The sequence below is a fragment of the Bombyx mori genome, chromosome 23 (genome assembly GCF_030269925.1).
Source record: "Bombyx mori chromosome 23, ASM3026992v2".
NCBI classification, from domain to species: Eukaryota; Metazoa; Arthropoda; class Insecta; order Lepidoptera; family Bombycidae; genus Bombyx; species Bombyx mori.
Window position 1 is genome coordinate 15,200,327 of NC_085129.1, and position 15,423 is coordinate 15,215,749.

The 15,423-nt window shown below is 37.9% G+C and overlaps 3 protein-coding genes across 17 annotated transcripts in view; 2 read left to right on the plus strand and 1 right to left on the minus strand.

Annotated features, from left to right (window-relative positions):
• The window catches only part of LOC101746727 (liprin-alpha-1), a 107,976-nt gene extending 102,600 nt beyond the window's left edge, over positions 1–5,376 (plus strand). For all 12 annotated transcript variants that reach the window (XM_062675285.1, XM_062675286.1, XM_038019448.2 and 9 more), the window contains one exon: positions 737–5,376. In XM_062675285.1, the coding sequence (XP_062531269.1) occupies positions 737–829 (93 nt within the window). In that variant the 3' untranslated portion in view covers positions 830–5,376. The remainder of the gene's footprint in view (positions 1–736) is intronic.
• A 429-nt stretch (positions 5,377–5,805) lies between these two features.
• Positions 5,806–14,750, minus strand: LOC101745253 (ribosome biogenesis protein BMS1 homolog). Of its 2 annotated transcripts, XM_062675289.1 has the most exons (3): positions 14,685–14,750; positions 9,079–10,193; positions 5,806–8,289 (listed from the first exon to the last, which is right to left on the minus strand). In XM_062675289.1, the coding sequence occupies exons 2-3, from the start codon at positions 9,980–9,982 to the stop codon at positions 5,810–5,812; spliced, it is 3,384 nt and encodes a 1,127-aa protein (XP_062531273.1). In that variant the 5' UTR covers positions 9,983–10,193; positions 14,685–14,750; the 3' UTR covers positions 5,806–5,809. The 2 variants fall into 2 exon arrangements, with proteins under 2 accessions (XP_062531273.1, XP_004930714.2); XM_004930657.5 differs by lacking the exon at positions 14,685–14,750 and having other exon boundaries at positions 9,079–10,314.
• Positions 10,861–15,423, plus strand: part of LOC101746864 (protein Aster-B) — a 46,167-nt gene continuing 41,604 nt past the window's right edge. For 2 of the 3 annotated variants that reach the window (XM_062675291.1, XM_062675290.1), the window contains exons 1-2: positions 10,861–11,054; positions 12,376–12,498. In XM_062675291.1, the coding sequence (XP_062531275.1) occupies positions 11,011–11,054; positions 12,376–12,498 (167 nt within the window). In that variant the 5' untranslated portion in view covers positions 10,861–11,010. The remainder of the gene's footprint in view (positions 11,055–12,375; positions 12,499–15,423) is intronic. The other variant, XM_038019519.2, reaches the window with a different exon arrangement.

A 15,423-nucleotide genomic window follows, 5' to 3' on the forward strand; every position in this document is an offset into this window, starting at 1 on the left:
TGCTCTTGCTTGGGTTCGTGTTAGCAACGTCGTCAGGTTTGAGCCCCGTGAACTCACCTACTACTTAAGGTTACGCTGAAATAGCCTCTCAAGGCTCTCAGCTTAAGTAGGAAAAAAAAACGCGCGCTCTGATCTAGTCCACCTCTTCTGGAAGATGCTTGGTAGTATCACTTTTTTTTATTGCTTAGGTGGGTGGACGAGCTCACGGCCCATCTGATATTAAATGGTTACCGGAGCCCATATACCTACAACGTAAATGCTGCCACCCACCTTGAGATATAAGTTCTAAGGTTTCAGTATAGTTACAACGGCTGCCCCACCCTTCAAACCGAAACGCATTACTGCTTCACGGCAGAAATAGGCAGGGCGATGGTACCTACCCGTGCGGACTCAAGACGTCCTACCACCAGTAAAAATTTCATGACCGGGAGCCATGGTAACAACTTAACATTAGGTAGGCCAAATACTTGCTCATCTGTGTCAATATACATACAATCGCCTGTATTTTTTGGCCTGATTTTCAAAGTTTTCACTGTATGTTGTCCGAAATAAACGAGTCATTATTACAGCTCACTGACTGATCAATACACAAACGACACAAGCACGGGCACATGAAGGAAATAAAAAAGTATTAGTCTTCTTGCGCAAAACAATCATGCGACTCGATCAGTGTCACGGCTACTGGACCCGTGTAGCTAAGAGCCTAAGAGTTACTACAGCCGTGTCCGCTCCCCAGGCGCGGCAGATCCTGGAGGTGGAGTTCGCAAATCTACTGACCACCGGCACCGACCGCGCCGCCCGCGTGCACCACGACCACGCTGCCTCCTGACACAACGTCATCAACTAGGCCGCGTCGCCCGGGGACATCTGCAGACCGACTGTACATACTCGAGGACCCTGAGGGCCGTGCCGTACTGGACAACGACATCTACTGACGAATGTAGATACTACAAGACATGAACGGCTGTACAACGCCCTCTATCGATATAGTGTGAACACTCGAGGAAACTACGGCGGGACTACTGAACAACGCCATCTACCGATCGACTTAACGTATTTCAATACATTGACAACAGCGGCAATGTACATCTACCAGCCTAGTGCAGAAACTTTAGGAAACAATACTAGATAGGGATGGGCTATTTGTTTTAAAATACAATAATGTTTGTTATTAATGTACTTTTAATCTTTGTGATGATCTAGCCCGGCATAACTTTACCCTTTGGACATGACCTGAATTGTCACACCGTGGCTGGGGCGAACTGGATGGCAGCTCAGTACATTATAACTGTTTTGTTTTCTCTTTATTATTTCAAGCATATTATGCGATTACTCTATACATTTCATTTACCTCTACTTTGATTACTGTCTCACCATCACCCAATCTCAATTTAAAAAACCGTTCAAATTCCAAACTAACCACGATTTTATCTTGAAATCCTGTTCCCTCTGTAAACTAGAAGTAATTGTTTTAATGAATTTCATTCTAAACGTTTACGCCCTTAATATTTTTCGATGATTTTAGTGAAATAATTTTAAAATAATTGATTTATTTATACAAACTTATCATAAAACAAGTAGCCCTTACAAATTTGATTAAGAATTATTAAAAAATCGACGCGTGTTAATTAAATTTATATTCTGTTGTTCTGTAAACAAAAGTAATGTGTTTTAAAAGCCCATTAAGAAAATGTTGATATTGTAGATAATTGATAAAAGATCTTAGTTCGCACAAATTGACCGCCACGCCCCGCCCCGACCCGCCACGCTACGCCACGCCACGCCACGCCCCGGCCGCGCCCCGCCGCGCTCGGTCGGCTTATGGCGTTAGCAAACGGAATCTTAACAATATAGTGAGTGGTCAACGGGCAAACTAAACTTTACAGTGTTTGTGATAGCTCAAACCTTTTCACTGTGAAGGCGCTGAAATGTAGTCTTTGTGAAAGTACCTTAATGATTTTGGAATCAGCGGCGCGCCTTTATCATTATAAATACATTTAAATATAGTCTTTCTGTTAAGCAATCTGACGCCAACTATATTAAACTGAAATCAATCTTATAAAGCACAATCAACTGAAATGATTGTTGTATTGTTGTTCACAAATTATCTAATTTTAACGAACCATATGCATTTAATATTATATAAATTAACCGTTCTTGGTAGAAATCATTTCAGGCTATGGGCTTAATCTGTTAAAACGACTCATTAAAGCTCATTAACATGATAACCCAGTAATTAAAATATTTACACCATTAAAATGGCAGTATAAAATAATTAAATAAAAATGAATGTATTCCTTTTTTTATACATTTTATTTAGCAAATGTATTGGTTATCAAATAATATTTAATTCCAACTGTGTTGCCATATTCACGATCGATCTGGTAGCACTGATGGCATATGAGAAAAACAGTAATTATGTTTAAGTAACTTTTAAGTGGAAATGTCTCGCTTATATCACACATATTGCATCACTATTATATTATGATAAAACAACAGTACTCTTTCGTACAGTTTTCGACATTACCTGTATACTTAATCAAATCTACAATTTCTATCGTTACAAAAGCATATACATATATACAAAAATAGTATATAGAACAATGGTCATAATATGTTTATATAACAGGGCGCGATGAACCTATAAATTTTATATTAAATGTTCATTCAAAGGAAGGAAATGTTGTTTTCAAATAACTCTGTAGGTCGTTGTTGCGCTCAGCAGCCAAATATTAGTCACGCAAAATACCTACGACTATTGTACTGACGCGACGTCAGCATGACATGTGTCAGTGTGACAGATGTCAACCGCCTAATGATCGACCCAGGTGGAAGTGTGTCGGGAGAGATTATGTACTTTTGAGGTTTATGAACTGGTGTAAAGTTATTTGAAATCATATTCCATCGTTGTAGTTTCGCCTGTTTAGTAACGTGTAAGAGTATAATATTATAGATCATTTTTAATGGTTTTTTGTACGCGGTCGTTTATCGAGCTGTAAACAATACGCGCTTTTTGAAGTTGGCCTTTTATAAGAATTAAGAGTCATTTATTTTTAATTTCAACTTTTATGTAAATTTCTCATAGTGATATATCAAACCTCGCCGTGTCTGGGTGGGTGTTTACAGACTCCGCGATGGATTTAACTACTCGTAACGAGTAGTTTTGAAAAAGCATGAAACACTACTTTTATTCCTACCGCTAACGATTAAGTTGAAGCTAACTGAAAGCGCGTTTATTGTCAGTTGGAATGTATTCTGTGTACCAAGTGCCTCCCCAAGGCGTGTATATATAGCTTTACGTAGAAGTGTGCCTCCGGTTAGTCGGCTCGTGTATCGGCTCGCGTGTCGGCTCATGTGTCGGCTCGCGCGTCCACGCGCGTTGCGTGCGCTTGTTCCGGGCAACGTTACACAAGAGCAAACAATACTAGTCTCGTGTACAGTTTTATGACATTTAAATATATATATATATATACGAATCGATCAGCTGATATAGTGCATAGTAATTTATATTTTTGTTAAACTTGTACACGTACGCAGCTGTCTCGTTTGACAGTGACAATTGTGACAGCTGTCATCGTAAGTGGAACGCCTAGCTTTTATTAATCGCATTCGTTTTACGACAGTTATGTTTATTGAAAAATTTTAATATATTAAATGACAAAAGCCTAGATGGTTTCAACTATTCTATAGATTATTTTTATTTACATATTATTAAATGATTTTATTTAAGTTTTGTTAATTTATGATATGTAATTATTTAAGAGGAGCCTGTCGTGTGCAACGCTTGCGACTTAATAAATAACAGTTGTATAGCTAACTTAATTGATAAACAAATAATTCGATGGAATCTATAATAATAATTAGCGTACGATATAAAATGTAAATATGTTTCTATAAAATAGCGTTTCTACTGTAATACGATGTAGCAATATGTAGCTAGAATGTGTTCAAACTGTTAGATGTTTTTTTTTTTTTTTTTAATATAAAATAATAACGATTTATTTATGAAACTTAGGACATATTATTTAAGTGTACATGGTCGTTGCAAGTGGAGCTGCCCGCGGGCCGAACTTGCGAACAGTATTAGTAAAATTTAGGTGAAATTGATCGTGTGGCCGCCCGGCATTCTCGTAGGATTAAAATTTATACGCGTTTTTACTTTAATAATAATAATGAAATGTTATCCAATAGTCAATGTGTGTACAGGGAGCTTCGTGCTTCGCGTCTTCGATAGTTAACTATTGTCTTGAAAACATCTATGTATTTATTATTCCTAACAATTTCACATACTTAATGTAACCAGTTAATATTTGGCAAGTACTACTTAAAAATTCCATTGGCATTTTTCGTGAAGGAATATTGTAATGTTACGCCCGGGCGTCCTCTGCGGGCGTTGGCTTCAGCTATGTTACTTGTTTTGGTTTCGTTGATAAAAAAAACGAGATGTAAATCTCTCATATCATACACACGTCGTCTGTTCCGTAGAGTGAATGCAGTGCGGCGCCGCGCGGGCCCGCTCGTGACGTCACCACTGCACTGCACCTATGTACATACACGAGTTCAATTACCGAGGGACTGCAATTAGCATCCCTGCAACTTGTATTTTTAGTGTCGGGATGTCCGTATTGTAAACAAACCTCCACAAGTGCCAACGAATCGATAGCTGTGTGTGTGCCACGGCTGTAACTCTGTAACATTCCGACGTGCCGTCTCGCGGCGATTCAGAACAATGTTCATTCTATCTCATTCTCGCGCAGGCTTAATCCAATATGTCTGTCTCTTTTTAGTGTCGTTTTTTCGTTTCGTCAAATTTAATAACACAACGGTGCTAACGATATATATATAAAATTTGTAGTTGCTTTTTTTTTGACAAATCAATGAAATGGTTTATCTTGTAGGCTCACAAGATATCGTTATGAAGATTGTTCTGGAAGTCGCGGAGACGCGCGCACGTGCACCCGGTCGTTCCCCAACAGCTCCTCGCGGCTCGCGCTACCAAAGATAGAGTTACCTTCACGTTAAATTGTAAAATAATAGTTAAGAAAAGTTTTTTTAAATGTTCAAATGTATATAATTTCGTGTTAATGTGTTGATAGATTGAGTATAAATCCTACGCGGTGACATTCCAAGCTTCCCTCGTCGATATAGCTTCGCCCTCGAGTTGCGGTGTTTAGTGAAAATGTTATCACGTTCAGCGAGAGTGAGGACGGATATCTGTGTCTCGTTTTTTGAAAAATTAAATTGTTAATGTAGTCTGTGTTTATTTTGACCAATGTAATCTGTACCACTGTGTAACCTTTGTAAAAATATTTATCAAAACATGCGATGACGAAACAAGTTATGCATTGATAAGAGGTAAATACAATTTACACCAAATCTTTTTGTTTTATTTACACTTGAAACTTCTGGGAAGCAGCCACCGTGGGTGCCCTCCCCTGTGCCACCCCGCTCCAGATAGCCCTGGACGCCGTGACGTGCCCTTCCTCTAACCAGGCTTAACGTCTTCAGCAGAGGACAGTGATTTAACTGTGCCTTTGGCTTACCGAAGTCTACGGGCGATGGAGACCAGTGAACATCCAATGGGCTCTATGTTCGTAAACCTCAACAATTAGTTCTGGTAGTCCCGAGCATCGGCAAGTGCTTCCTCAGGCGAGGTTTGCGAGAGTCGTCAGCAGCGGCACAGTGAATTACAATGACACTGTTTAGTGAGACTGCTCTTATACAATACCGTTGCTCAAGGCGGATGATGACGCGTGGGGGCTCTGCTGGAGCGCTACCTACCAAGTGGGTCAATAAATAAAATACATAATCACATTTGTGCTTTCTTTTTATTGCCCATTTTACTGATCTGCCTACAAATTTTCTTCTTGAGTTCCTTCTGTCGCTTGATCTTCTTCCACTCCTCGGCTTCTTGTAGTTTCTTGTGCGCGCGGAGTCGGTCTACGGTCGCCGCTCGTTGGGTCGCTTTCTTCTTCTGATAATTGGTCTTCAACATTTTCATGACGTTGGCCACTTGCTGCTCGTGGGGGCTCTTCACGACGGCCACCCGGCCCTTGAACTTATCCTTTGGATTATTCCCGGAAAGTGTTGTGGCTTTCTCTTTTGGTTTGAATCGGTACGGTAGACCTTTTTGGAGGGCTTTTGGTATAACTAATGGCTTGAACACTTTGGGACCTCTCTGTATTTCTGTGTACATGGAGTCTCTGGTAGCGTCACTCTTAATGTTTCTTTCTCGTTTGAGCTGTCCTTTAGTTTTCATGCCCTGCCACGCGTTCTTGTCGCCGGGCGGCAGCAGGAGGTTCACGACTGGCGCATAGAATCTGGTTACGTCCACTTTGAACCAGGTCCTGCAGAATACGATGTCGCTCATGAGTATTTTGTCTTCGAACGTCGCCCGGAACGCGCCTTCGGGTTTGCTTAACGCCTTCTTGATCTGTCCTCTGATACCGGATACCGTTTTGATCCTGGCTCCCTCGAACTTCGCAACTTCCAGTGTACTAGTGAACATGTCCTTGATGAATGCAGTTTTCTTATATATCTTCAATGGAGTACCGACTAACTTAAGTTTCTTTACAATTTGAGTTGATTTATTGATCTCGTTAACGCTTCCCGTAGCTGCTATTCTGAATCCCACTTGTTTTATCTCGTCTGTGTTATTGTTAACACTTTGTAACGCTAGGAATCCAGTGTTCTGTGGAGTGATGGGACCATAAAAATGCATGTTACATGTGACATGCTCCGGTGTGTATTTTAAATACCTAAGCTTCAAGTCGTCTTCAATTTTAGAATAGATTGGCAGAGTCTGGAATCTTCTCCAACCCAAAGATATAATAAGAGGATCATTTGTTTTTAAAATTTTCTTGAACCATCGATGTTTTTTTACTTTGCAAGACACGAAACCTATGTTTTGTTCTGCCATGTTCAGAGATCCTATTAATATTGGATAGCTTGCATCGAAATTCGTCACAAACTCTGATGGCGTGTTTTTAAATAGCATCCTGACGTACAGTCCTGGTCTAAACCCTTCCACCTCTACTCTGAGACCATGCTCCAAATTTTCAAAGACAGATTTGTTTAATTCTGACTGCTTAAGTGCTTCTGCTTTTAAATTTTCGTAGTAAGAATGATCGCCTTTAATTCTATGGTCGTCTGGGTTATCATATTCCGAGTCAAATTTGGCTTTCAATTTGAGTTTCTTTTCCAAAATTTCTGTTTTAGTTGGTTCACCTTTACGTTTTCCACTGGCTTCTTTCGTCTCTTTATCAGCTTGGTGTTTCTCTCCAGTTTCTAAATCTTCAAAATCTCCATACACTTCTTCATCTTCTTCAGCATCACTAGCATCATCTAACTTCAATAACTCTGATGCATCCTCATCAGCTGATCTTTTTCCAGTTACAAAGCTATTAATCAAGAATGTCTTATTTGAGTCTGCTGTCCAATCTTTTAAGTTTGGTTTATTTGTAGCATAGAAAAATGAACATTCATCTAGATCCAAGTGTTCTTTTTCTTTATGTTTTTTCTTCTGAGTATCTGTAACTTTCTTGAATAAGCCTCCGATCTCCTCGTCATCAGTACTGTTATCCTTTTCTTCATTCTGATCTATAGTTTTGTGACCAATCTCAAAACCTCCATACACAAGTTTCATAATATTTTTTGAAGTTTTTTGTCTCTCAAAATATGCTTCAGTGGCTTTTTCACTTAGCTTCTCTTTACATTTAGTATCAAAATTTTCATCATTATCCACTTCTTCATCGGATTCCAAACTTTCATCGCCATCCTTGTTTTCTGCATCTATACCTTGACTGTCTTCCTCTTCAGACTGAGATTCATTATCCCAGGGCAGCTTGGTTTTTTCGTGTTTCGCACTCTGTTCTATCCCACTATCATTATCTGAATCACTTAAATCAGCTTCTGATTCAGACTCATCATTTTTCTTGTTCTGCTGTAAATATTCATCGTCCTTCATCATATCAGGATAAATAACAGCCCCTCCACTGAATAGTTTAAGCCCAGATTCCTGCATCTGTTCATCCACAGTTTCCTTAGTTTCAACAACATTTTTCAGCAACTCCTTCTTCTCATTTGTCTCTTCATCTTCATGTTTATGTGAATGAGAGCCCTTCAGTTCTATATATACTGCATCCTTGTCGTATACGATGCCGCCAACTCCTGCGAATGGCGCATAGATTTGTCTTTCTCTTTCCATTAGGTGCCGTTTTTTTTCACTGCCTGGTAGAGGGCAAGGATCAGGTAAATATGACAATTCACTGATCTTCATGTCACCAACACCTGAAATGAACACATTATAATACAATTGAGTTTTTATTTCTAATAATTTAAATTAATTCGAACTTGATTGATTAAAAAAATCACTAAATCTAGAGTTGGAAGGGTTCTCTTGACCTTTCAATAGACCTGTTGCAAGGTTAAAAGAATAGTAGTACTACTTCATTTAGTAAATTATAGCTTTTATTGAGCAATGTTAATATTATAATGTAATTTTTACAATCAAAATGTGATATTTTGTATATTACAACCTAATCACAAGATAATTTTCAGTTTTATGTTTTTTTAAATCTTCCTAAATTGTTTTAGTGGGGTTTTTTAAATGTATTTAAAAGATAAATGATCACCTATCAACAAAATAAAAATGATGAATAAGATTAAACTATATAATAGTTTCAAAGTGATTTGTCAAGATAATTTCACATCATGATCACGATCCTGAACATTGTTTTTATATCTCAAAAATCTTAACGTTTCAAAATACAGTTTAGAATTTTGAAATTTAAGAAAACATTACATGTAAAAACACATTTTTAAATTAAATTAATGACCATAGCTCCTACACAACAATAGAAATAAATAGTTTTGTGTATTGATGCAAAACACTGGACCATTTTGGAACCTGCAGAATAAAGTCCCAATAGACATACACAAATACAACTGTAATAGTGTTGTACATAATAATAAATAAGTAAACTAATGGATATAAGTCGTAACAGAATGGTTTATTTATATTTCTTAGGCTTTTTTTAATAATTTCATATAAGATGAGTTTCATTTATACAAACTTACCAGCAATATGTACCATGCTTTCTTTCATCAAGGGAACACCCCGTACGTAGCCATACAGCACCACATCTCTATTCACTTTTGGATCTTTTCTTATTGCCTCCTGACTTGTTATATCTTCTAATCTATCAGCTAATACATATGAATGGGTCATTCTCCAGCTTAAAGGCCTGAACTTCATTACCGAGATAAATCTTGAAAGATTTTTTATTTCATTCCTCAGATATTCTCCATGGATTATACCAGAGAGGTAAAACAGCTTGGCTCCGGGATGGACTTCTGTCCAAAACCTGTGTTTTAGAGTTTTCTTTGTTGTTTTTAATGTCTTTGCGTTCTTTATCATGTCGAGATGTGTCAACACACCCATTATCTTGGGCATTCCATGCACCTGACATATGTTTAAGAACTCAAATATCTCCATCTCGAAACCAAAACTAGCATCGCATAGGAGCAGCACTAGATCAGCGCATTTGGCTATGTCTATCATTGAATTTACATCATTATTGCATTCTATCAACGTTATCCTGCGCTTTTTAGACGTGACGATAGTAATGGGACCGTCGGTGTTGGTTACATTTGTTTTTATGAAGCTTTTAATCAAGTTGTTTATGAGTGTAGTCTTACCGACGCGCGGTGGTCCTACGATAGCGACCACAACTGGAGGCGGTTCCAGCGGCGTCTTGTCTACTTGGGGGATGTGCTGTTTTTTGGAGATAACGTCTTCACGCCGACGGAATTGTCTTTCAGCTCGTACAGCATTCTGGATGGCGAAAGCTTTAGGATTTCGCTGACGAGCGCTTAGGTTAGATTGGTCTATTTTATTCTTGTTCTTCTTCTTCTCGACTTTACGCCCAGCGCGTTTTGCATGATGCGATTTTTTCTTATCGAAAACTGTTTCGTCTGCCATTTCTGTTGGTACTTTTATTTACATTTAAGAATACCGATTTTATTCCCATGCTCTTTCCAAGTGCATTTGTAGCAAAATATTAGACATGTTTTCGAAAAATGAAGTTATGGTTCACGTGTTAAAAGTCAACGTCAAACTTTTTTTTTTGCGACATTGCTTTCAACCACTGTTTACCTACTCAACTGTATATCTCCCTAATTGTTTCTCGCACCTGTAAAAATAAACTTTAGTTAAATTGGCTGAGACTTTAATGGTTCTTGATTAAGCCCGTAAAACTATGTCATTTTCAGTAATAATGAACCATTATTAGATTTTAACACTTGAGTCGTCTATTATCAAAGGTGGCAATCTGTGCATTTGGACAAAAAAAAATTATTGATATGTTAATACAGATTGATTTGAATATAATCGTCTCCTTCAAAGAATACGGTTCAAAACCTGCATTAAATAAAGGTTAATAGTTAACCTGTTATTTATCTAAGATGTCGTTCCGAAGAGTTTTGTGACTGCCAATGGAATACAAAGTCAATAATTCGTTTTTCTGATTTACCAATCATTGTCCAAAAGTCAGATTGCCGGCTTTGATAATAGTCGACTCACTTACTTTAAAACCCAAATGGCTAAAGTGCACAAATGTGGGAAAATAAAACAAAGACGCTAGACGTAGCTTCTCCTCCTCCGAAAAGTCTCAGTAAATGGTCATTATTTTACTGGGATTATATTTCATCCCATATCATCTCATTTCATCTCTTTCACGTCAAAATCATTTTTCATATATAAAAAATATAACATAAAAGATTAGGGTGTATGATATGACATCTTTGCCTTTTAGTTCGAAAAATAAAACAACTACTCCTATACACAGCTGTCATATGTCATGCTGAAGTTTCACTTTTCAGTCTTGGTTTTCAATTTCGTGTTTTTGTGCAAAAAAGCTCAATAGGCGGATGATGAAAGCAAAAAACCTTTTAGTTAACAAACGTTCGCTTGTCGCGAGTCCGTAAGTGGAAACAGGACTGTGTCTAAACATGTCTTCCTCGGAGGTAGAAAGTCGAAATATAACAATACAAATGTTAGTACTTTTGACGTATTTTCACTAATTATAGACACAGCACGTAGTTATGCTGGTGGGCTTGTTAGATTGTCTTGTTTATTTTTCATTGCAACCTTTGTATTGTGTCGCGAACTGGTTTCTAACTCAAGTTCACTGATCTCCGGCGTCTAACCGAAACTGATGTGATCTCGAAAATTCGCCACTCTTCACATGCGTGCAGCAATATATTATATCCATAACAATCATCATAGCTAATTAATGTGGAAAATGTTGATATGAAAGAAAAAAACTCGGAAAAAATTATATATATGTTGTTGTAATTCTAGATTTACAAATGGTTGATTTAATAGCTGAATGTCTTAACATAATCTGCGCTTTTTTATTGTAGTCGCATATTTAATTAAAACTAGAATTGTTTTTTTTATTGTGATATGTTGCTTTAGTTAATAAATGTTAGGAAGAAAAATATTTTGGAATTAAAATAAGCTGATATTTAGAAAATAGCAATTGTAAAAATTTGAAAACTTATTGTTTGAATGCTTTTTCTTCCAATATTATTTTTGAAGTTATACTACAGTACATATTCAAGAATCTTTTCTTTCATTACTGAAAGTCAAGTTTGTTCTTCATTCTGATTGGTTACACTGATATCTAAGTGGAACTTTTCCCAAAAAATGTCACAATTAGAATTTTTGGGACTTGGTCTGTCTTGTTAGTAATTCTTCAAGATGCACTGTATTGTTGACTATTTTATATTTTTAAAATCTCATTTTTTGCATCTCATAGGGTCAAACTGTTTATTACTTTGGTGTGAAAGTTAACAAGGAAAGAGACTATCTCAACTCATCTAAAATCTTTCTGGTGTCTTCAAGATGGTAACCCCAGTAACTTGAGGGCCTGAGAACCTGTAGCCCCTATGATGTTCTTCAATAGCAGATGTGATCAGATGTGTTCCCATTGCTGGCCATACATAGAGGGAAATTTATGATAGTTATTATAAAATAGTGTTCATGATGTACCTCATGACTATGATTGCACCAATAATTATTGTCATCACTCACCGATCGAAAAAGTAAAGCAAACTCATCATCAACATCACCTTGAAGAAAATTATAAATTGCTATCTATCCCAAGTTCTTGAGGACAAAAAGAAAATATTAATTAAAGGAAAGTGATGATTTATGTAGTTTCCCTTACTTACTTATTTATTAATAATGATAATTTAAAATTGGATATTTTTTGAAACTACACTACGTATGCCATCATGTAAATCATGTTATGATATCTCTGAGTTTTAGTAACCAAAATAGCTTCATTAATTATTTTTGTTGTAATTCAGGCGAAAATCTGTGGAAAACCTGGTTCTATCTTCACAAGATGCAATAGGGCAGAGTATCAGTCAAGCTCTGAACTTTTCTGGAGTGATATCGCAGCACACGTCCCAACTCATACAGGACAGCAAGTGAGTTTAATTATAATTATAAATTAATAAAGTTTACTCAAGGACACAACTAAGTCTCGGCACTAATAACGGGCTTAGTGAATTTTTACTATTGGGAAGCACTCTTATCAATGGAAAAATTAATCCTTTTATCAATGATGTATACTTTGTGTATTGATTGTTTGTATTACCGTCCGATGGTAGCACCATCTAGCTTTGTTAAAACGCGTAGCGCAATCAACATCGTTGTGGCTTAAAGGATAAGACGCCAGGTGCATCATTGTTGTTGTTGTTGTAGTCCTAGGGTACCCCGCTGGTATATAGGGCCCTCACAAGGCAATGACGCCCGGTGCATCATAGCCCACAAATTTTTTTCTACCGAATCTTATACCCTTGAGAGCCTATGTCAGCGTAACCTAGCAACTAGGTGAGCTCACGGGACTTAAACCTGACGACGTTGCTAACACTAACCCTAGCAAGTGCAGTGCTTCACAGAATCTACCACCGGATCGGAAACGCGAACCACCGAGATGATCCGGCAAGAAACTCAGTGAGCTGGGTCTGTGGGCTAATTTACTCGCTCAAGATTTTAACAACAGATCATGCGTCTCACAAATAAGATTCGATTAACATTCGCCAATCTACAGCGTAGTTTCCCAACGAAACATAACGCTCTTCTTTTTCTTAATATACTGTGCCTTAACAAACTTCAAATTATATATTACATTATACACACAATTATTTAACAGGTTCTACGGTATTCACAATTAATTACTTTCCGATATCATGTTCATATAAAGTCTAGAATCGTGATATATTTTACTTTAAATGAAATTCAACCTATTTATGTACATACAATTGTTTGCGAATTAGGTTCCAGCTGGACACCACCCTGTCTATTAATGTTAATGGATACAAGCGATTCTACCTCTCGCCTATCGAATAAGTAATGTTCATCTCCATAGTTTCATACCATATCACCTACATAAAGCATTTTACGTGCAATGTATTTAATTGCACACTTAATCAATTAAAACTGAGAAATGTGACAAAGGAACTCAAATAAAGAACCATGAATAGTGATGTGCAATAGCGAATCGGTTGATAATAGGTCCGATTGCATCGATATTTATGATTGGTTACTAAAATAGATAAACCTATCTAAAATAGATGACTTTTTATTTATTGCATAGATGGTGCACGATCTCACAGCTCACCTGGTGTTAAGTGGTTATCGGAGCCCATAGACATCTACAACGTAAACCCACCTTGAGATATGAGTTCAAAGGTCTCAGCATAGTTACAGCGGCTGCCCCACCCATCAAACCGAAACGCATTACTGCTTCACGGCAGAAATAGGCAGGATGGTGGTACCTACCCGTGCCGACTCACAACACGTCCTACCAAAAGTAAAGACTACAAATTGTTTTTTGCCTTTCATTATGATTGATCATTTGATTGGTCTTGAGCCATTTACCGTATCGTATGTACGGTACATGTTCTATACAAGTACGTGAGAAAATAAATAACAACGTGATTATGTATTAGAGTATAATATTTAAAAATGTTAATTGCGTTAATTTACAAGGTGTTTGAGATCCCTGATAAGGTTGATATAACATAACTTAATATTTAGGTTCTTAATTGACGAATCAACAATGTACAGCGTACGATAGCTCATTGGCTGATTCCGCCACTTCGATAAAGCGGCCCGACACGAGAACCCTCTCATCGTGGTCGCCGGAAACTACATTCCCGATCCTGCGGACAGAATGGAAAGCAGTCGACGTCGCCCAAAACACGTCATCTCGGATCCTCCCGATCCACTAACGGTGCTTCTAGGGACTTCAAGCACCGGTCACCGTTCTCGCCGAAACCGTCGCTTGCGACGAAGGGCTCGACGAGTAAACTCTCAGACACAGCCCACTGAGTTTCTCGCCGGATCTTCTCAGTGGGTCGCGTTTCCAATCCGGTGGTAGATTCTGCGAAGCACGGCTCTTGCTAGGGTTCGTGTTAGCAACGTCATCAAGTTTGAGCCCCGTGAGCTCACCTACTAGTTAGGATTACGCTGGAATAGCCTCTCAAGGCTACCAGCTTAGGTAGAAAAAAAAAAGGCTGATTACGAGATTCAGTTAATTCTTAATGTTTTCACTTATAGTTACTTATACTAGGCCAAAATGTACAATGTTTTATAGTAGAGCACTCACTCCATTAGACAGATACAACACGTCGCGTACGACTGGCCTCACTCGAACGTAATAAGTATTAAACAAAGGCAAGTTGATTTTCATTGTAAAAATCGTTCTTACGAAACTAGCTTTGTTACAGTTTCAAATAGCCAATTAAATTTAATAGAAGTCTGCTGCGCGATTGTAGCTATAAAGCAGATATGTGAACACTTTGCGCGCTCAATGAATAATTATAATATTTCGTGATTCCTAGAATTATATCAGATCAGCTCATGGCCCCTCTGATGTTAGATGACTACCGTCTGTATATGTCACAGCTTCAATGCCATATTTGTGTTTACTTTATTTCGACAAAATAAAGAAAACATTAAATCGAGATAATTTTTGTGCGTTTTTATTTTTGGAGTGATTTACCCTTGCAAAGCAAAGCCACCTTTGTTGTTCGAAGTTATATATGAGGTTATATAGTATGGGAGTGGTCTGAGGAAATGTTGGAGATGATACCATCACCTCGTTTTTACCATCGCATCGCCCGCCACCGGAGTAGAGCTCATCCATTCTACTTGGAGCCATTGAGTTCATCCACAGTGCGTTTTCAGAGATCTCTTTTGCCACGTACCATCCAGATTTGGAATGAGCTCCCCTCCACGGTGTTTCCCGAGTGCTATGAAATGTCCTTCTTCAAACGAGGTTTGTGGAGAGTATTTAACGGTAAGCAGCGTCTTAGCTCTGCCCCTGGCATTGCTGAAGTCCATGG